The sequence below is a fragment of the Gopherus flavomarginatus genome, chromosome 2 (genome assembly GCF_025201925.1).
Source record: "Gopherus flavomarginatus isolate rGopFla2 chromosome 2, rGopFla2.mat.asm, whole genome shotgun sequence".
Classification (NCBI taxonomy): domain Eukaryota; kingdom Metazoa; phylum Chordata; order Testudines; family Testudinidae; genus Gopherus; species Gopherus flavomarginatus.
In genome coordinates, this window is record NC_066618.1 from 128,107,881 (window position 1) to 128,129,504 (window position 21,624).

General features: G+C 41.5%; 1 protein-coding gene across 3 annotated transcripts in view; it reads left to right on the forward strand.

Annotated features, from left to right (window-relative positions):
- The window catches only part of SLC12A7 (solute carrier family 12 member 7), a 283,899-nt gene that overhangs the window by 220,971 nt on the left and 41,304 nt on the right, over positions 1-21,624 (forward strand). For all 3 annotated transcript variants that reach the window (XM_050938142.1, XM_050938143.1, XM_050938144.1), the window contains 3 exons: positions 2,680-2,784; positions 4,116-4,284; positions 19,489-19,684. In XM_050938142.1, coding sequence (XP_050794099.1) covers positions 2,680-2,784; positions 4,116-4,284; positions 19,489-19,684 — 470 coding nt within the window. The remainder of the gene's footprint in view (positions 1-2,679; positions 2,785-4,115; positions 4,285-19,488; positions 19,685-21,624) is intronic.

The following is a 21,624-nucleotide window of genomic DNA, read 5'->3' on the forward strand; positions in this document are numbered from 1 at the left end:
GGAAGGACCCCCCACCGGCAAAGACCGGGAGCGAAAGAAGATCCAGGGGCCTGGGCCCCGCAAGAGTTTTCCGGCCGCCCTGGAGCGAGTGAAGGACCCCACTCCAGGGGCCCCAAAAAACTCTCATGGGGGCCCCTGCGGGACCTGGGACCTGGTGCAAATTGCCCCTCTTGCCCCCCCCTCTGGGCAGCCCTGCTCCAGGGCAGTGCTGCCATATGGACTGCCGTGGGCCAGAGACATCCCTCCAGGGCTTCTAGGTTCCCAGTAGCTGACTGAAGTGTCAGGAAGCCCTGGGTTCCCAGACAAGGGAAATCTACATGAGAGGGCTGCTCCAGAGCCACAGACTCTGGGAGCCACAGCAGCTTCCAAATGCTAATAGCAGTGATGAAGCCAACGAGAACATTAATTTCAATTAGCAGCTGTCAGGGTTGGGGCTCAGATTTTGTTTCATAAACACCTTGTGTTGGTGTTGCTAAAATGAAAATCTCGGGGGAGGTATTTCTGGTTCTTGAAAAAGTTTAAATAAAATAAGCATGATTTTGTTCTGATTTGGAACAAAATCAAATTTCATAAAATGAGAAATTTCCTGCAAACTGGAAATCCCATGTTTCGGCCAGCTCTACTGTAGACCACCGATGCACTGTGTCTATCATATTATTTATCTTTAACCCTCTTAAAAAGCAGTCATAGTACTCTGAGAAGAATAAAAATATCTGGAGCTTACTGATGCCAAAATAAGAAAACAAGGAACAGTTTTATGTACTAAAACAAATTCCCTACAGCAGAAAAATTCACAACATAGCTCAAATTTTGCAAAGAATTCCTCACAATTGGGGCCAAAGTAATTTCTGACTAGGGTGACCAGATAGCAAATATGAAAAATCTGGACACTTTTTTCGGAGGGGTGGGGGTACAGTTGCAAATATAAGACAAAGCCCCTAATATCAGGAGGTCCCAATAATATTGGGACATCTGGTCACCCTATTTCTGGTTCTCACAGTTCTGATATAGCAGTAGATAGGAGAGGTATAGAATGAATGAGAACGGAGGAGGATGAATTATCATAAAGTGATCATGGCATTTCAATAATCAGTGGAGCTCAAAGCTTCCCACAGGTTATAGGCACCAGGTAATGAGATTATTCAGAGGTTGGTCTCCAGAAACATCAATAACAGTTTTGATTAAGAGAGTTTTTTGGTTCCTATTCATTCCTTTTGTTAAGGAAAATCCTTGCAAAAAAGATATCTCATCAGATTGTATATTGAGTTCTTTAACCAATCAAGTCTTCCATTCATAGATCAATGGATTCTAAAGCCACAAGGAACCAATATGATCATCGTCTGACCTCCTGTATCACACAAGCCATAGAAGTTTCCCAAAATTATTTGTACAGCATATCTTTTAGAAAAACATTCAATCTTGATTTAAAAATTGTCAGTGATGGAGTATCCGCTGCAATCTTTGATTAATTGTTCCATTATGTACTTACTCTCGATATTAAAAATGTGTGCCTTATTTCCAGTCTACATTTGTCTAGCTTCAAATTTCAACCAGTGGATCACATTGTATATTTCTCTGCTAGATTTCAGAGACTGTTATTAAATATTTGTTCCCTGTGTAGGTATTTATAGACCACGGGTAGGCAATCTATGGCACATGTGCCAAAGGCGTCACGCGAGCTTATTTTCAGTGGCACTCACACTGCCCGGATCCTGGCCACCAGTCTGGGGGGCTCTGCATTTTAATTTAATTTTAAATGAAGCAGTGATTGCACCAATGACAAATACAGAGGTAAAATAACCTCTCTATCTCTACTTGAGATTCCCCTGTTTATGCATCCAAGGTTTGCATTAGCCCTTTTGGCCACAGGGAGTTCATGCAATTTTTTTTCTGAGTCACTGCTTCCCAGAATAGAGTCCCCCATCACGTAACTATGGTCTACATTCTTTGTTCCTAGACGTATTACATTTAGCCATATTAAAAAACATATTGTTTACTTGGGCCTAGCCTATGAAGTGATCCAGATTGCTCTGTATCAGGGTATGTTGACATAGTGCATGGAACTGAGCCTCCCAGCTTGGGTCAACAGACTCAGGCTCATGGGGCTCACACTACGACACTAAAAATATCTCTGCAGGCAGTGTTTTGAAATTGCATCTTGGGCTGGAGCTTGGGATCTGAAGCCCCTCCCCCTTCTCTATGTTTTACATCCTGAGCTCTAGCCCAAGCTGCAGCATTTACACAACTATTTTTAGTGTGATATGCAAGCACGACTCTGTCAATCCAGAGTGGGAAGCTTGCTGCCAAGTGCTGTGTAGATGTATTATCAGTGACCTATCCTCTTCATTATTTATATGGGGGAGCAAAGGCTCCATTTCCAATTCTTTGAGAGGAATGATTTTTTAAAGTCTTTTGCCAGTGCTCAAACAGCTAACATTTTGATTTAATTATCCTGTCTAAAATATTATTGGATTTAGTTTGTTAAATCCTTAGGTTATGGGAGTAACAGGACCAATGTTATGAGGTGAATTGTGATTTACTGAGGTGTGTTACACTGTAGGATGTCTTTTTAGGATGCGTTCTGTCAGCTAAACAAGTCATTTCATTATAAAGATACTGTTTTATATTGCATTAAAAAATGTACTCTGTTAATGCAATCCCTTTTCCCAAACCTCGAAGAGCCGAAAAAGAGTGGGGTGATGGAATCAGGGGGTTATCTTTGAATGCAGCTCGCTATGCTTTACTTCGGGTTGAACATGGTCCTCCTCACACGAAAAACTGGAGGTAAGAATCCATGAAGTCCCCCTACTTTAAATATAAATACTTTTAGAAGTAGGAATATTGCTGATAATGAAACACTATAGATTTCAGTAATCTGAAAACTAGAGTAGGATTCATAGAGAGATATTATGTTTTTAAAACAACTAAACTAATAGCCAAAGTTGTAGTGTGTAACAGGCCATGCTCTGTTCCCGCCCTCTTATGCCTAGAAATGTATGACTCCAGTGAGTGGCACCTTCACATTATTTTATTTATATTCCTGCCACCAATCCCAATACAATCTTGTGCAGCCAAATCCGTAGAGTAGTTTCTTGCCTTTCCCTCAGAGCCAGAGAGGAACAGAAATCTCTCTCCCTTGGGATCTCAGAGCATACTGTGCTCAACTAACCAAATTCTTTCTCTCTCACTTCCTTCCTGTATCTTCTTTTATAGCCTCATCTGACAGCTAAGTGGTTCATCAGCCTCCCCACCCACCTTGACTGGTCAGCCTATTAGCTGCAGATTCCCCAATCAGTCTTCTCCAGGGGAACTAATTGGTGTTTAAGTGATGACATGGCTGTGTACTTGTTAGCCTCCTGTACTCTGTCACACAGTTATTTATAGTAATTTATTAGTTTATTTTACTTAATAAAGTTTCAACTAAATCCAAGTTGATTATAAGTGGCTCCTCTACACTTATTTAACATCAGGTTTTATTTTTCTTAATGTTAATGGCCATTTCTAAAATCCATGTTTTATTATTTTTATTATATGGCACTTCTTGATAATTAGACTTTGGAAATGACAAGTGGGATAAAAGCCCTGATTATTTCACATTAATTGGACAGTTTTTAATGTTAGAATATTAACCTTCTGAGTGCAATATTCCTGGGAACTTCATGATCTGATGTTGTTCTGGTGTAATTGAAGGTAGAATTTGATCTTGCCATTAGAATTTAATTAACAATTATGCTGATATTGAAGAAGGAAGTAGAACTCTATATCTCTCATAGCTATTTTGGATTTGTAGCACTGACAAACATCAGAAAAATAATTTTGTCAATTAAGTAAGCAGATTTCACTCTGAAACAAGAAGATTGCTGAATAATTAACAATCTGCCATTTTTCAGAATAAAGCTACAACAGAAGGTCAGCAGAGAGTGTTATATATCTCTGTAGATATTCTACATTATCAGTTCTCTGACAAAGTATGATGACCAAAATTTGTCTGGGCTTCTTTGCTTGATACCTTATCTTGTTTGCAGTTGAACACTAGATCATTTGGTTATTAATGAATCTGTTATAATTTTAATTTTCCAGTTGTCTTTCTGACACTCTTTTTTAAAATACTGCAGACCTCAAGTCTTGGTTTTGTTGAATTTGGACTCAGAACAGATGGTTAAACACCCTAGATTGCTTTCTTTCACCTCTCAGTTGAAGGCTGGTAAAGGATTGACTATTGTGGGCTCTGTACTACAGGGAATCTACTTGGACAAATACATAGAAGCTCAAAAAGCTGAAGAGGTATGCAAAAAACAACTTGCAAATACTTACAGGTTCTGTTTCGATTCAAGTTTCAATGAAGTGGTGCCAGGATTTTCTGAAGAATTAACATTTTGCATCAATATGGGCTACTGTAAAGCATTTAAGCAAAGTTAAGTTTTGACTCAAAATATTTAGTACTTTTATATACTAAAATGAGCTTAGTGATTGGCATCAAGTTATGAAAATGATTTATAAAATTTGAAGGATATTGTTATATCTAGATATTATTCTGCTAGTTTTCTTAGGATAAATCCAAAGTAGGATCAGGAGGGCTCAGCGTTGTCCCATATGGAGTAGTAAAACACATTCACATAGTGGTTCATATATAGTGGTTGACCCTAAAAAGTGTATATATTTACAGTGGTCACCTTTGAAAACTGGATAATGTTATTGCAGTAGTGCCTCTGCTTTAGCATAGGGAATGCCTAGAGAATTCCATGCTAATGTTTAATTAAAAAAGCAATTTAAAAGATTTTGAAGATGGTTTCATGAGCTTGTCAGACCACAGGTGTGCACCAGGTAGGATGTAAATTGTAGTGCGCATCAAGAAGTGTCTCACTAACTGGCTGTGACGACACTACTGGTGCACACCAAAAGTTGCCTATTGCACACTGATGTCGTCCTGTTTTATACAGTTCTACATGAGTGCACAGAAGGGAACTTCTAGTATGCACCTGCAGGTCTATGCAGCCATTAGCGAGAGACATGCTGGTGCATGCTAGACTGTACACCCTAGCTGGTGAACACTAACTTACTCTGCAGACAAGCCCCTGTATCTTAGTGTGATACTAACCTTATCACAATAACTACTTTCCTATTCCTGCATGAAGTATTGTGGTGAGCTGCTATCACACTGTTTAGCATCAAGCACTGTAGGAGAGTTGTAAGTCAGATTACCTTTTACTATAACATTCAAATATTGCTCTAGGAAAAATATGTATGCATTGTATTTGGCCATGGAACAAGCCTAATATTTTACTTGGGTAAAACATACAGTGGATATCAAACTCTTTATATAACAGTTTTTAAAATGCTGTTTTACAAAATGAAGAAATCTGACAAATCTGGTAGATCTTTGAAGTGACTGGGTCTTCATTCCTTAGCTTATTATAATCTTCCTCATGTAATAGGAAGTGATATTGTCATTCTGGTTGTGAAACCTAAGGAAATAGAAGAATATAAGTTGGCTGTGAACAGATTCATCAAGCAGGGGCACCAGAACAGGGAGGTCCGGGGGCCACGGCCCTGCCACTTTTCACCACGAGATCCCACCCCTTTCCCGTCTTCTTCTCCCCCAAGCTCCTGCCCCCTGCCAGACCAGTAGGTGGTGGAGCCAAGCTGGGGAGCCTGGGCAGTTGTGGTCTGCATTAGCTCTCCACAGCTAACCGCATGGCTCTTACCCTAACCCAGCTCCAGCCGAGGCGTGAGGCCTTGGAGCTGCAGCCTGGCCATAGTAAGAAGCACACAGGCAGTTGTGGGGAGCTAGAGTGAACCATCCGTCTGCCAGCAGTGCAAGGGGGCCGAGAGCAGCCTCCACCCAAAGCAGGTGGAGTACCCGCACTGGCTCCCCACAGCTGGCTGTGTGGCTCTTACTATCGCTGGGCTGCAGCTCCAGACCCCACCCCTTGGCCGGAGCCAGGCTAGAGTAAGAGCTGCACAGGCAGCTGAGGGGAGCCTGGGTCCCTCTACCTGCCCTGGGCAAGAGGTCCAGGGGGCAGGGACATGGACAGGGGGCTGCTTTCGAATGACCCCAACCCCAAGAGGGGCGGGACAAGACTCCCTGGCCCCGCTTTGGCTTCTGGCTTGGCCAGGGGTGGGGCCTCCTGGGGAAGAAGAGGGGCATTGGGGAAGGGGCAGGGCCTCAGGGAAAGAGCAGGAGCAAGCCTCGGAGGGGCAGGAGACCCTGGCCTTGCCACTTTTGGGAAGGCTCTGCCACCTCTGCCATCAAGGGAATTAAAGCACAATACAGCAGGGATATTCAAACCCTGAGGTACAACTTCTCCCATTACCATTGATTCTGAAAGAAGCAGTGATTTTTCAGGGAGAGATATTATACAGGTAGCACCCCGTTTCTGATTGACTGCTATATGCCAGGTTGAGGCACCACCATGGGCTGCTGTCCATCACTGTAGCTTACACTCCCACTGAGGAAACTACAGATGTTAATAAAGATGAGTTCTATCAGTAACTAGCAGCAGTGACACAATCCATTCTGTCACATGACAAACTTATTATACTCAGAGATATGAACGTCTCACCAAATTGCCGCAGAAATGTCTTCAAAATTATTCTTGGCCATTTTGCTCTGGAACTATAAACGATAACTCTAGAATATTACTCTCCTTTTGCTCTTCTCACAATATTATCATCACCAGCAGTTGGTTCAGGCACTTTGGGATTGTGGCTGTCTAACAATGGCTGGATGAGGAAGAAGCTGGACCATATCTTGGTCTGGAATCATAGTATAATAAGGGCATACAGAGGTGCAGAAGCCCTGGTAAATACTGACCATCATCTCCTTGTTGCTAAAATGGCAATTACTCCCTGATTTCAACATAAGAGCATGCCTGTTATGATACATAAGGCACAATGCATCTGTGAAAACTCAGCGCTTGCTAACAAGTACTCTGTCACAGTGAAAAATAAATTCTATGCACTTGGCACTCTCCTGGATGACACAGGCCATAAGCACAGTCATCCAAGAAGCTGTAATTGCCATCCCACAATCAAAATGCTACAAGCAATACTCAGCTGTCCGATGAGACATTTCAAATTTTGCAAAAGAAATCTGAGGCCAGACATAGGCATGATGACACTGAATGTAAACGTTTGCAAGATAATTTACAAGTGAAAGCAAAAGTGGATTGTGAAGCTTATTTTGAGAACTTGGCAGAAGAGGGAATAAGAGCTAATAAATTACAATCTGCGTTCAGAGCTATTCAGCCATTTTGATCCAAAACTGGGCTTCGTGCAGGTCTGTGCTGGTAAACAAGGTGGATGGTTTAGACGTAACAAATCCTTGTTGGCAGAGGGCTAGACTAGATGACCCTTGAAGTCCTTTCTAACCCTATGATTCTGTGGTATAACATTCTTAACTCAAGAAGGACTGCAAGGACAGAAAGAATATTCTGAGTCTGCACTTTACCATCCCAAAGAGACTTCATGTCCAGGTCTGGATGGTTTAGCAGTAGATATAAGCCCTAACCCCCAAAAACTGTATAGATGCACCTACATTGGAAGAGGTTCTCTCTGTCATAAAGAAACTGTGAAGTGGGCATGCTGCCAGACCTATAACACCTGATTTTCTCAGGCACGTTGTAGAGCCCATAATTGTAGCGTTACACCAACTTTTTTAGGCCTAGGGCTACTGGGAAAGGTACCAGCAGATGGAAGATAGGGATCATTATCCCGCTCTATAAAGGGAACGGCCTACACATGGAGTGTAGTAGTTATAGCCCAATAACTTTGCTCTCTGTTCCTGAATGAGTCTTCACACATGTCCTATTCACCCGGCTCCAGACTCTCCTTGTGAAACTTCATTTCCCAGAAAAATTGTGTTTCACTGCTGGGTGATGTACAATGGATATAGTTGCTCTCCTTTTATCTGAGATCCATCTTGAATTTAACTGGCCTTTCACAGCAGCATACATAGACCTAAAAGTAGCCTTCAGTTCTGGCAATAAAGGTTCCTTATAGAAGGCCCTACAAGACATCAGCATTCTCCTGAGACTATTTCAAGATATACATAATGTCTCAGGCGTAGTTGCAGAGTAGGACCCATAGGTTTGAAATGTTTCACACCAGATCCAAGGTGAAGCAGGTATGTGTCCTGATCAATCCAGTTCTGTTTTGTCACACAGGAGATTGTCTCCTTGTATATATTTCAGAAAAATATCAGCGTAACTGTTGGTTAAACTTCTTTTACTGACCTGGATTATGTGGCTCATGTAGTCCTATTCGGTAAGGAAACAAATGATCTCAAAGATGCACTAGAGAGCTTCCAAAATGAGGCAGCTGCCGTTGAGCTAATGGTTTCTTGGATAGAAACAAAAAATCCAGAATGTTGGCTCAAAAGTTGCGATACAAGACATCTGTACTTCCAGACAAACCATAAAAGTAATGGATGACTTTATCTCTCTAGGCAGTAAACTGTCATCAAACAGGTGCAGCCAGCCAGACATCCTAAGGAGAATTGGTTTAGCAGCCTCAGTTATGAAAGACCTGATTATGGTCTGGAACTTATAGGAGGTGAAACTATGTACAAAAGTATGGATTTTTCAAATCTGCATACTTCTGATCCTTGTATACGGGATCTGAAATGTGGACATTGCTTAAACAAGACATCAGGAGGCTGGAGTCATTTCATATACATTATCAACAGTGACTACTGGTAAAGAGGGATTGACTTTATTAGTAACAGAGATGGATTGTTGAGAACTCACCTCGAGAGGATTGAAGTAATCACTGGTCACTGCTAGATGGCCCTTTTTGGTCATATTGCCTGCATCAGCTGCAGAGTCCACATACACTGAGCACTGAAATCAGACTTGAAGTCAGAAGGGGTTACTGCCTGGTCAACAGACTGGTGGTGGTCATGCCATCTCCACAATTAACCTGGCAGCACCAGATCAGTAATAATCTAGTGGTGCTCTTAGATACCTGGAATAAAGCTGTACAGTGTGGTTATGGACGTTTGGCACTACAGATGTCCACTGTGTAAGCATGTTGTTGTTATTATATACATTTCTTAGAATCACTGCATGGTTTTCCATCCACATATTCTTAAAACAGTATAGAATCAACATCCTCTCCTATGCAGATGGAGTTTTTGGTAGATGGGTATCATTCAACATAGTGTTCCAGTAACCATGAGGTCCTTGTTCACTTTTAAGTCATTAAATTGAACCCCCTTCCCTCCTTTAAAATGATTTACAATTTTCTACACTATGAAGATCACCTATCATGAAGGGGATGGAGAAAGGAAAATTCTGTCTAACCTGCAAATTTTCCAGAAAATTCCATGTCCATCTACCCCTTCCTTGGAGGACCGCATTATTTCCAGAGTTTTTCTAATTATTAGCTTGTTAACACATTCTTCCATTTCAAATTATTTATCCAAAGTGTCATACTATTTCATTAGAGAGACAAAGTGGGTGTGGTACTATATTTTATTGGGCCAACTTCTGTGTGAAAGAGACAAGCTTTCAAGCTTACATAGAGCTGTTTTTCAGGTCTGGAAAAAGTACTGAGTATCACCGCTAAATACAAGGTAGAACAGAATGTCAGAGAGCTCTGTGTAAGCTCAAAAGCTTGTCTCTTTCACAAAGAGAATTTGGTCCAATAAAAGATATTAATTCACCCGCCTTGCCTTACTGTTGTCCTCAGACCAACATGACTACAGTAACATTATAAATAAAATGTCATATCAGAGCTCAGCTGCAAATGGTTTGAACTGAATAGAACTTTTTCACTTTTATGTAGTTTATAGCTTGGGAAATTATCTTTTTGGATTTTTCTTGCTGAGAGGTGGTCCTAAATCCAGACTCACAGCAAAGATCTGTGCTGCCTCCAGTTGTTATAGAGACAGGGAAAATTCCACTGTGAAGAAGGTTTGATATGAAGTGTTCTAAAAAGAACGTTTTTACAGATCATAGAATCATAGAAGATTAGGGCTGGAAGAGACCTCATGAGGCCATCTAGTCCAGTCCCCTTCTCAAAGCAGGACCAACCCCAACTGAATCATCCCAGCCAGGGCTTTGTCAAGCTGGGCCTTAGAGGTTTTCAAGGATGGAGATTCCATCACCTCCCTAGGTAACCCATTCCAGTGCTTTACCACCCTCCTAGTGAAATAGTTTTTCCTAATATCCAAACTAGACCTCCCCCACTACATCTTGAGACCATTGCTCCTTGTTCTGTCATCTGCCACCATTGAGAACAACTTAGCTCCATCCTCTTTGGAACCCCTTCAAGTATCAAATCCCCCCTCACTCCTCTCTTCTGCAGACTAAATAAGCCCAGTTCCCTCAGCCACTCTTCATAAGTCATGTGCCTCAGCCCCCTGATAATTTTTGTTGCCCTTGGCTGGACTTTCTCCAATTTGTTCACATCCTTTCTGTAGTGGGGGGCCCAAAACTGGATGCAATACTCCGGATGTGGCCTTACCAGTGCCGATTCGAGGGGAATAATCACTTCCCTTGATCTGCTGGCAATGCTCCTACCAAGACCGCCCAATATGCGGTTGGCTTTCTTGGCAACAAGGGCACACTTCTGACTCATATCCAGCTTCTCATCCACTGTAATCCCCAGGTCCTTTTCTGAAGAATTGCTGCTTAGCCAGTCGGTCCCCAGCCTGTAGCAGTGCATGGGATTCTTCCGTCCTAAATGCAGGTCTCTGCACTTGTTGTTGTCGAACCTCATCAGGTTCTTTTGGCCCAATCCTCCAATTTCTCTAGGTCACTCTGGACCCTATCCCTACCCTCCACCATATCTACTTCTCCCCCCAACTTAGTGTCATCTGCGAACTTGCTGAGGGTGCAATCCATCCCACATCCAGATCATTCATGAAGATGTTAAACAAAACCAGCCCCAGGACCGACCCCTGGGGTACTTCTCTTGATACCAGCTGCCAACTAGACATAAAACCATTGATCACTACCCACTGAGCCCTTCAATATAGCCAGCTTTCTATCCACCTTATAGTTCATTCATCCAATTCATGCTTCTTTAACTTGCTGGCAAGAACACTGTGGGAGACCGTATCAAAAGTCAAGGTATATCATATCCACCACATTCCCCATATCCACAGGGCCAGTTATCTCATCATAGAAGGCAATCAGGTTGGTTAGCCATGACTTGCCCTCAATGAATCCATGTTAACTGTTCCTGATCACCTTCCTCTCCCCCAAGTGCTTCAAAATGGATTCCTTGAGGACTTGCTCAGTGATTTTTCTGGGGATTGAGGTGAGGTTGACTGGTCTGTAGTTCCCTGGATTTTCCTTCTTACCTTTTTAAAGATGAGCACTATATTTGCCTTTTTCTGTTGTCCAGGACCTCCCCCGATTGCCATGAATTTTCTGCAATCACATCAGCCAACTCCCTCAGCAACCTTAGATGCATTGCATCTGGCCCCATGGACTTGTGTGTGTCCAGCTTTCCTAAATAGTCCTTAACCTGTTCTTTCACCACTGAGGGCTGCTCACCCGACACTTTGCTGTCCAGTGCAGCAATCTGGGAGCTCCTTGTCTGTGAAGACCAAGGCAAAAAAAAGCATTGAGTGTTTTAGCTTTTTCCACATCATCTGTCACTAGGTTGCCTCTGCCATTCAGTAAGGGTCCGACACTTTCCCCCTTCTTCTTGTTTCTAACATACCTGTAGAAACCCTTCTTGTTATCCTTCACATCCCTTGCTAGCTGCAACTCCAGTTATGCTTTGGCCTTCCTGATTACACTTCTGCATGCTCAAGCAATATTTTTATACTCCTCCCTAGTCATCTGTAAAAGTTTCCACTTCTTTTAAGCTTATTTTTTGTGTTTAAGCTCACCAAAGATTTATCTGTTTACCCAAGCTGGTTGCCTGCCACATTTGCTATTCATTCTGCACTTTGGGATGGTTTGTTCCTGTTCCCTCAATAAGACTTCTTCAAAATACAGTCAGATCGCCTGGACTCCTTTCTCCCTCATATTAGCCTCCCAGGGGATCCTGCCCATCAGTTCCCTGAGGGAGTCAAAGTCTGCTTTTCTGAAGTCCAGAGTCCGTATTCTGCTGCTCTCCTTTCTTCCTTTTGTCAGGATCCTGAACTTGACCATCTCTGGGTCACTGCTGCCCAGGTTGCAACTCACTTCTACTTCCCCTACCAATTCTTCCTTGTGTGTGAGATCCTTCTGCTTACTTGGTTGAAGTTTCCTTATGATTTTCATTTGTAGCTTCATGTAGAGTCCTATTTGTAGGTCCATTTTAACACATTAGTAATTTAATTGAATAATGAAAGCATGAATAATTGCCATGAGGTCACCATATGAAAGAAAAGGTTGCAGCCTTCTTGCCAGGTACAAGCAGAAAAAGCACTCTTGGTAGTGGATGCCAGCTGGACTTCCATGAGCAACCAAGGATTTTATGTGATTCCCTGATTATAAAATTGAATAAACAGCAGGTACTCTGTCCTTTAACTGATATACTGTAATTGATCTCTACCAGTTCTTCCAGTTGGGAATGTTAGCGTTATGAACACCTTGGGAATACAGGTTGTTCATAACTCTGAAATCTTCCTAACTCTGAACAAAATGTTGTGGTTGTTCTTTCAAAAGTTTACAACTGAACATTGAGTTAATACAGCTTTGAAGCAGAAGAAAAATGCTGCTTTTAGCCATCTTAATTCAAATGAAACAAGTACAGAAACAGTTTCCTTACCTTGTCAAATCTTTTTTTAACACTTTCCCTTTAGTTTTAGCAGTTTACATTTAACACTGTACTGTACTGTATTCAGTTTACACCTCTACCTCGCTATAACGCTGTCCTCGAGAGCCAAAAATTCTTACCGTGTTATAGGTGAAAATGCATTATATCGAACTTGTTTTGATCCACTGGAGCATGCAGCCCTGGCCACCATACCCCCTGGAGTGCCGCTTTACCATGTTATATCCGAATTTGTGTTATATTGGGTCACGTTGTATTGGGGTAGAGGTGTATTTATTTACTTTTTGTTTCTGCTGCTGCCTGATTGCATACTTCCGGCTCCAAATAGTGTTTGATTGACTGGTCAGGTAGTAACTAAGGTTCTACTGTATTTCAATTTTATCCAAGTTGAGTTTGTTAGCTAATTCTCATCCTGGTCTCAGTTTTGGCTAGAATTATTATTAAATTATTCAACTTCAATGGCTGGGTCCAATGAATTTGAGGCATAGAGCTGTGAGTGTGATTTACATCCTAGAGCAGGGATGAGCAAACTATGCCCTGCGAGCTGGATCTGGCCCGCGAGCTGTTTTAAGCTGGCCCACAAGTCACACCACACAGTTCGGTCCTACTCTGGTGCTCCAGCGGGGGCACTGGGTTGGGGTCGCACCATGAGGTATGGTCCTGATCCGGCGCTCCAGCTGGAGCAGTGGGGCAGGGCTGCACCGCACTGCTCCTGGAAGCTGCGGCAGGGGCCCACTCTGGCTCCTACACACTCCAGTAGGAGCTGGAGGAGCGGTGCCTGTGGATGGGGCAGCATGCAGAGCTGCCTGGCCATGCCTATGCATAGGAGCCGGAGAAGGGACATGCCACTGTTTCCGGGAGCCACTTGAGGTAAGCACCACTTGAAGCCTGCACCTGCTAAGCCTTTTCCCACACCTCAACCCCCTGCCCCAGCCCTGGGCCCCCTCCCACTCTCCAACCCCCTTGATCCCAGCCCAGAGCACCCTCCTGCACCCCAAACTCCTCATCCCCAGCCGCACCCCAGAGCCTGCACCCCTTCCCACACCCCAAACCCAATTTTGTGAGCATTCATAGTCCGCCGTACAATTTCTAGTCCCCGATGTGGTTCTTGGGCCAAAAAGTTTGCCCGCCCTGTCCTAGAGGTATCACAATTCACACATAAGGGCCTCATGTACATATTGAACAAGAGAGATGACAGAATAAAAAAAACACCGTGGAACAGTGCATGGGGGAGTTGTTGGAGCAGATGAGCAATTGTTCAATACTGCTTTATCTGGTGGAAACAGAAACAAAGCCACTGAAGCAATTCTGTCTACCCCTTCCATGGTTCCAGGGCAATAATAATTAATGGCAAATGGTATCAAAGACAATATACCTCCTTCAGTGTGATTCCTCTTTTAACTTTTTCCCTCTGAATAAAAATCAAAGTAAAAGGCTGAAGGGACCAACTGTCAATTGAGATTAGATGGGACTCAGAAGTGCTCTGGCCATACTCCTTTTCATCGCAGGCATGCCCAGTATGCTGGGGCTGGTCCTGTAGAAGCCAATAATGTTTACTTGCCAGCTGAAAGCTCCCCAACACTGGAAGTTCTTTGAAGCTGCAACCAATTGTTAACTTAGCTTTTGCCACACTAGCACTTTTTTTGGCAAAACTTTTGTCAGTCAGGGGTGTGAAAAAACCACCTCCCTGATCAACATAAGTTTAACTGACAAAAACGCCAGTGTGGACAGCATCTTGCACTGACATAGCTAATGCTGCTTCTTGGGTGTGATTTGATTATGCTGGCAGGAGAGCTCTCTCGCTGGGATAGGGCAGCTACACAGGAGACCTTACAGAGGCACAGCTGCCTGTCAGATCTGTAGTGTAGACATAGCCTTAGCAATTTATTTTGAATGAGCATGACAGTCTGAATATTTATAAAACATATTCTATTTATAGATTCAAATAGGTATTGGCACATTCTTCAGCTAAATACAGGTACTTCCTTCTATTCACTTTTAGGTGAACTGTCCTGATTAATTTGTGTCTCAGTAATAAGGAGTAAATCTAATTTTCAGATAAAGGAGGTGATAATTATCTCAGTAATTGGATTTCTCTTTGTGTAGGCTTACGGGTTTCATTATTCTTTGTCCCCTCTCATTTTTTCTTAATCTAATTTTATAATTTTGTTTTGTGATTTGGTAGCTGAACCTGAATTTTCATGGAAGAAGTACAAAGAGCTTATCTTCAAAATTAATTGTAACAAGGTGCTGGTTAAGATTTTTTGGATTTTTTTTTAACTGAGATTACTTGGGGGTCTGTAATAGAATGACAATGGAATAATGTCATTCAAAAATAAATTCAGTTACTGAGCTTACTGCCATATTTCAGAAACTCTAGGGGTTCATAAATCTTATTAAATGAAGGCTTCCACCCAGAAAAACAGATGAATTTCTTTTAAAATATCTTAATAAGAGCTATATGAAACTGAATTGATTTATCAATATGAAGACTGTAGTTTTAGTGAATTGTTTCAATGTAATGCATTTTATTTTTTTTATCTTTAAAAGAAAATATGATCCAGAACAGTGTTTCTCAACCTGGTAGGTTAGCACCTCTGTAAAGAGCACAGGGTAGAAGAGAGGAACACTACCCTGGTCATTTTCCAAAATGTGATAATATTAAACTACTAGAATTGTACAAAAATTAAGTATTGATATTTCTTCTGATTTTTTTATTGTAACCAATAAATACTGATAAAATACCCCTGATATAGATAGATAAAATATGAAATCTGTACATGTCCAATAAACACTGAAAAAAGTCCAGAAATGGTTAATTATATCTATGGATGTACAGCTTGTCTACAGAGCAGTAGTATACAGGAGTGTGATTATTAAAGTACATTAATGTATTGGCATTAATTCGTCTGTGTAGACTGTGCTTTTGCACAGAAGGGAATATTACAAAGAGATTATTAATTACATTAATAGATACTGTATACTGTAATATTATACTGTGTATAATATACATTATTCATTACAATATATACAAAGAGATAGCCCTAAACCCCCAATTTTTGACATCTATATAAAATTCAAAAATTGCTAAAAATAACCCTCCCCAAAACAGGACGAATAAACCCAGAAAAACAGAAGCTTTAAGTATGGCATAGCACATAGCATTGGTCTGATTATTTACTTACAATAAAACAGCTCAAAGTTTTCTTTTAAAAAGCCATTGCTTTGTCATAACCTGGCGGAATTTGAAGCCAGATATAAAAATAACAATTTTAGGGAAGACTTGCTCAACTTGCATTCCTAAAATATTCTCGGTATTTGTTAAACTTACAAAAGTATTCTCTGTAGGCATCTGTCCTGTGCTCTGAGTACCTATCCCATAAATTAAAATACACAACAGGATGGAATGTAAAGGACAACTAATACACATACAAATAAATATTCACTAGACCATTATTGTACAAATGGTGCGTTGTGGGAAGGTCTAGATGGGTTTTGTGTGCCATGAAGGTCTAAGCCCATGCTCTCACTTCCTACAGGCAGCAGCACACAGGAAGCACTTCTGGGGCACGGGTGGGGCAGGATAGGCTGCTGAATGTCCAATTACTGGCTCCAGCCCCTTCTCCCACACAAGTTCTGCTAACCAGATCGCACTCTCACTTCTCCTGGGCAGCAAGAGCAGTGTGGAGAAAGTAGCCAGAACCAGCAAGTGGACTGTCAGCCACAGGGTTCCCAACTATCTAATCACACAAACCCAAACACCCTTACCCCACCCTTTCCCAAGGCCCCATACCTGCCCACCCCATCTCCGAGGCCCCACCCCTGCTCACTCCAGCCCCCATCCTTCCATTGCTCACTCCCCACACCCTCACTCACTTTCACCAGGCTGGGGCAAGGGGTAGGGGTGTAGGAGGAGGTTCAGGGTGTGGGATCTTGGAGGAGTTTGGGTGTGGGAAGGGGTTCAGGGCTGGGGCAGGGGGTTGTGGTGTGGGAAGATATTTGGGGTGCAGGCTCCGGTCAGGAGGTGCTTACCTTGGGTGATTCCTGGAAGTAGTGGCATGTCTGGTAGTGTCTCATAGGTTCAGGGGCAGCCATGTGGCTCTGTGTACTGCCTCTGCCTGCAGACACTGCCTTCACAGCTCCCATTGGCTGCGGTTCCCCATTCCTGGCCAATGGGAGCTGCGGAGTCTGCTCTTGGGGTGGGAGCAGTGCACAGAGACCCCGTGGCCATGCCTCCTCCTAGAAGCCTCTGCTGGACATGTCGCTGCTTCTGGGAGTGTGCAGAGCCAGGGCAGACAGGGAGCCTGCCTTAGGCCCACTGTGCCACTGGACTTTTCGCAGCTTAAAATCTCCCAGATGGGCTTCAGTAGTCTCCAGGAGATAAAGCCTGATTCTGGGAGACTCCCGGTCATGCTGGGAGGGTTGGTAACTCTAATCAACCACCTGGGATTGATCGCAGCCCAGCCATGGGGAAAGAGAAGGGCCAGCTGGGACTGCAATAGGGAAGGGGCAGGGATAGGACAGCAATAGCAAGAGGGCTGGGATAGCCGAGCAGGGGGCTTGGGCTGGGAAGGGTGGAGCAGGAGGCAGGGATGGGTAATAATGGATCCCCAAAAAAGACAAAATGCGGTTGGAAGGTCACCTTAGTAAGAAGTTTGGGAACCCCTGCGCTTGACTCATTCAGCCGTCAGCCCATCCCATCTTATGAAGCACAAGAAAAAGAGTGAGCTTTGCAACATACTTATGAGCTAGCAAATTAGACAATGCCAGATGAAGATCAGGAGTGCATTCCAAAGTTAAGGAAACTTCATGGAGGACACCCTGCCAGCAGGCTTTCTGTCATTTAATCAAGTGGGCTCCTGTTGAAGTGCCTGTGCTGATCTCAGTTGTGACAGTATGACATGGGGGAAGAGGTGATCTCTCAGGTGACTAAATCCAAAACTATTTAGGGCTTGATTGATCAAAACTGATTCCTTGAATTCCACCCAAAAGCTTATTAGAAGCCATTGTAGATCCCAGATCTTAGAATGCCTGTTTAATGTGTTTCCAACATGTAACTGCTGAATAAATTAATCATGGCATTCTTCCTCAGCTTACACTTCTTATAGTTCTAAGGGACAGCCTAATGTACAGTGCATGATAGTTGAAGTCTAATATTGAGGTGACAAAACATGGATAATTATGACAAGGACCTCTTCTCTTGAGGCACAGATGGAAAAAAGCTCTCTTGGCCACGTCAAGGAGCAAAGTAGAATCTAATAACACACCCAAATTTATGCAGCTATGTTATTGAGGCAGTGTGCCCTTTATTTGTAAGAGATGCCATAATAAATTCCTCAGTCTTTCAGCAGCTTTTCCCAGCCCACCACCAATATCTCTTATCTTGTCTGGATTAAGTTTCAGACAGTAAATGGAGACTTAGTCCAAACATAAATCAAGAAGCCTCAATCCAAGCTTTGATTTCATTTTGACACTCGGTAATTAATTCCATATCTCCAGTTGGGTCAGTTTTGGAGACTTAGAGCTGATTACCATTGACATGCTGAATGCCTTTACAGCACATGCATCCTTATTAAGCCTCCCAGCAAACTCATGTACACATTAAACGAGAGCTATGACAATATAGACCCTGTGGCACTGTTTGGGAGAAGATATTCTGGGCAAAAGAACAATTAAAATTAACCTTTGTTAAGATAAGAACGGAACAACTCAAGTGACTCTTCATCCACTTGTGCTATCATGTGCAAACAATTTAAGAAAAGCAGTGGTCTGAAAAGCTGCTAACAATAATAATCAGTACAAACATATTGTCTTTATCCATTGCTAGAAGTTAACACAACTAGTGCAGTTTCTACTCCATGCCCAAAACTCAGTTGACTTGGAGGTAAGGAAATCAGAGGACTCTCAAAGCTCTCAGTTTTGCACTGCTACAGCCTTCTTGACCTTCACCCTGAATCGGAGGTTAGATACTGGTCAATAGCTAAACTAAATGACACTAATTGAATCTATTTCCCCTTGTTAAGTATCCTCACACCTTCTATGGGTCATCTCAATTATCACTTCAAAAATTTTGTTTTTTTCCTCTCCTGCTGATGATAGCTCACCTCAGTTGATTGGCCTCTTACAGTTGATATGGCTACTTCCACCTTTTCATGTTCTTTGTATGTATAAATATCTTCTTGCTGTATATTCCAGCCTATGCATTCGATGAAGTGGGCTGTAGCCCACGAAAGCTTATGCTTAAATAAATTTGTTAGTTTCTAAGGTGCCACAGTACTCCTGTAAATTGTCAATACCAGAAGTTGCTTTCTTGAGCACTGGCCTCACAACAATTTCTTAAAGAGCTCCTGGCATCCTTCTCCATTTTCCAAAAATACTGCTATCTCAACCTATAATGGACCCAGTACCTCTCTACAGGCCTTCACCAACCAACAAGGTTATGCCAACAATGGCCAGCCATAGCCCACACCAAGCATTACTTATTATCAAATACTGAACAAAGTGACTCAAACACTGTGTTACTCATATTCCATTCCCCCTTAAGAAGCAAAGACTTCTGTGCACACAAAGTGATTTTAAAACTTGGGTTTTACAGTTATCATAGCACCTTGTTCATTCGTTGGGTTGAGAGAGTAAAACAATGTTCCTTGATGTCATATTCCAGATTCCAGCATCTTATTGGTGCTTTAGTGCAGCTATTAACTATGGTATTTATAATTATTTCCTTTAATATATTCCCACATGTAATCTTCAATTTCTTGTTTTTAATAGAATATTAAATCCTTAATGGGGGTAGAAAAGGCCAAAGGATTTTGCCAAATCGTGGTATCTCCCAGTTTTAGAGATGGAATGTCCCATTTGATTCAGTCTGCTGGTCTGGGAGGGATGACGCATAATACAGTCCTGATGGCCTGGCCACAGTCATGGAAACAGACCGATAATCCTTTCTCATGGAAAAATTTTGTTGGTATGTATTCTCTTAGTTTTATTTATGCCATTTTAATGAAAATATATAATGGTAATATATTTTAAATGTTATTTTGCAAGTTTGTTACCTGGAAAAACAAATATAAGAGATTTATATGCAGTTCTGCTGTAAGACCTACTCAAAATAGTAGGCTAATGTTAGTCCCATTGAGGTCAATGAAAACTGGTGGGTGCTCAGCACTTTTGAAAATCAACACACTTTATTTAGATGTCAGAATATGAACTTCAAAGCCTAACTTTAGGCTCCTATTTTTGACAGTTTGGACATAAATAATTATAAAATTGGCCCCTTCTTATTCAAGAAATTTACTTCTTGTGTGCATTCAAATTCTTACCAAATTCTTTTATCAGCCTTTACTCCTTTTAGCCTGCTGAGCCAATACGAATAAGAAAGTGAAGCAAATGGATTCTGTTCTTTATTGTGCATTATCAGTTGAATTGATTATTAAATTCTAGAGCTGGCAAAAAAAACCAGATTTTTTTCAGTAAATAAAATGTATATTCTTTATTGGAGCATTTCTAAGCAAAACAACCCTTTGATTTAAAATTAAAAATTGTAAGTTTCATTTTGATTCAAGTTACAAAATATATTTTTTAAAACATTTTTTCTCTTTCTTTCCTATTTTTTGCCATTAAATAAATGATGTCTAGGATTTTTGGGGTTCACTTTTTCTTCTTTTCTCATATTGCAGCTCTGTAAACTTTTCAAATTAGAGAAATTTTGAGAAGGAAAAAGAAAAACAAAGAGAGGAAAAAGTGTCAGGGGGGACTTGAACATTATTCATTTTATTGCACCAAATGACAAAAGGAGAGAAAAATGGGAAAAAAAGGGAAAAATTAAAATATGAAATTTCAAAAAAAATGATCAACAATTCTAATGAAAACAAATTTTCAGTTAGAAACAAAATAAAACTTTAATTTAATTTTGTTTTGAAATTTTCACTCTAAAATTTTTGGTCAAAAACTTTTTTTTAACAAAGAGAACCACAACTTCACATACTCTGACCTGTGAGAATCATGGTTAGTGTATGAGTAGTCACAACAGACTGTACTTATGCACTGAAGCGGACAGAAATGTTTGTTGCCTTTCCAATTTGAGAATCCTAGTCTGTTAATTTACGTTAAAGTTTGTACTGCATTGCCTCTTATTTTTTGTACATCGTTTAACTGCACTGTTTTTGACATTCAATAAATTTCTGTTTATGGAGAATTAAATTATCTTTATTAGTTTACAACCCATATTGCAGAATGCATACAAATACTCAAAGCACCCAGCACTTGTAAATGTAAAGCACTACAGAACTCCTAGTTCAAGAAAACACACAGTCTAATATTTATAACTGTACAGCATAATCCATAGTTTCAGTAAAACATCTACTCAAATTTATAAATGTACCGCAATCATAATTCCTAACAGCGCACAAAACTCCTGGTCAAGAAACCACTGCAACACAGAACAATGGCTGACTGTTGAAGTGTTCTTTGAAAACTTTCTTCAATTGCACAGTTCCTTGTTAAGCACTTGTAATAGCCCTCATGTCTCACTGTTCAAAATCAACAGACAGATGCTCCACCTTTGCTCTCCACCCTTCAGCAGCTTTTCCCCGTTTTGCCTCACAGATATTATGCAGAACACAATAGGCAGCTATCCAGTGGGATATTTTTGTCACTGAGATCCATTGTATTGAGTAAACACCTTCAGTCTATTAAAAGTACATTCAACTGTCATTCTGAACCTGCTGAGATAGTAGCTGAATCATTGCTTGGTGCTGTTGAGGTAGCCAGCATACAGCTTCATGAGCCAGGGAAACAAAGGATAGACTGGGTCCCCTGAATCACTATTGTCATTGCCATATTGTCAGTGGTAGTCTGCCAGTTGGGAAAGAATGTCCCTGATTGCAGCTTTCTGACCAGTCCTGT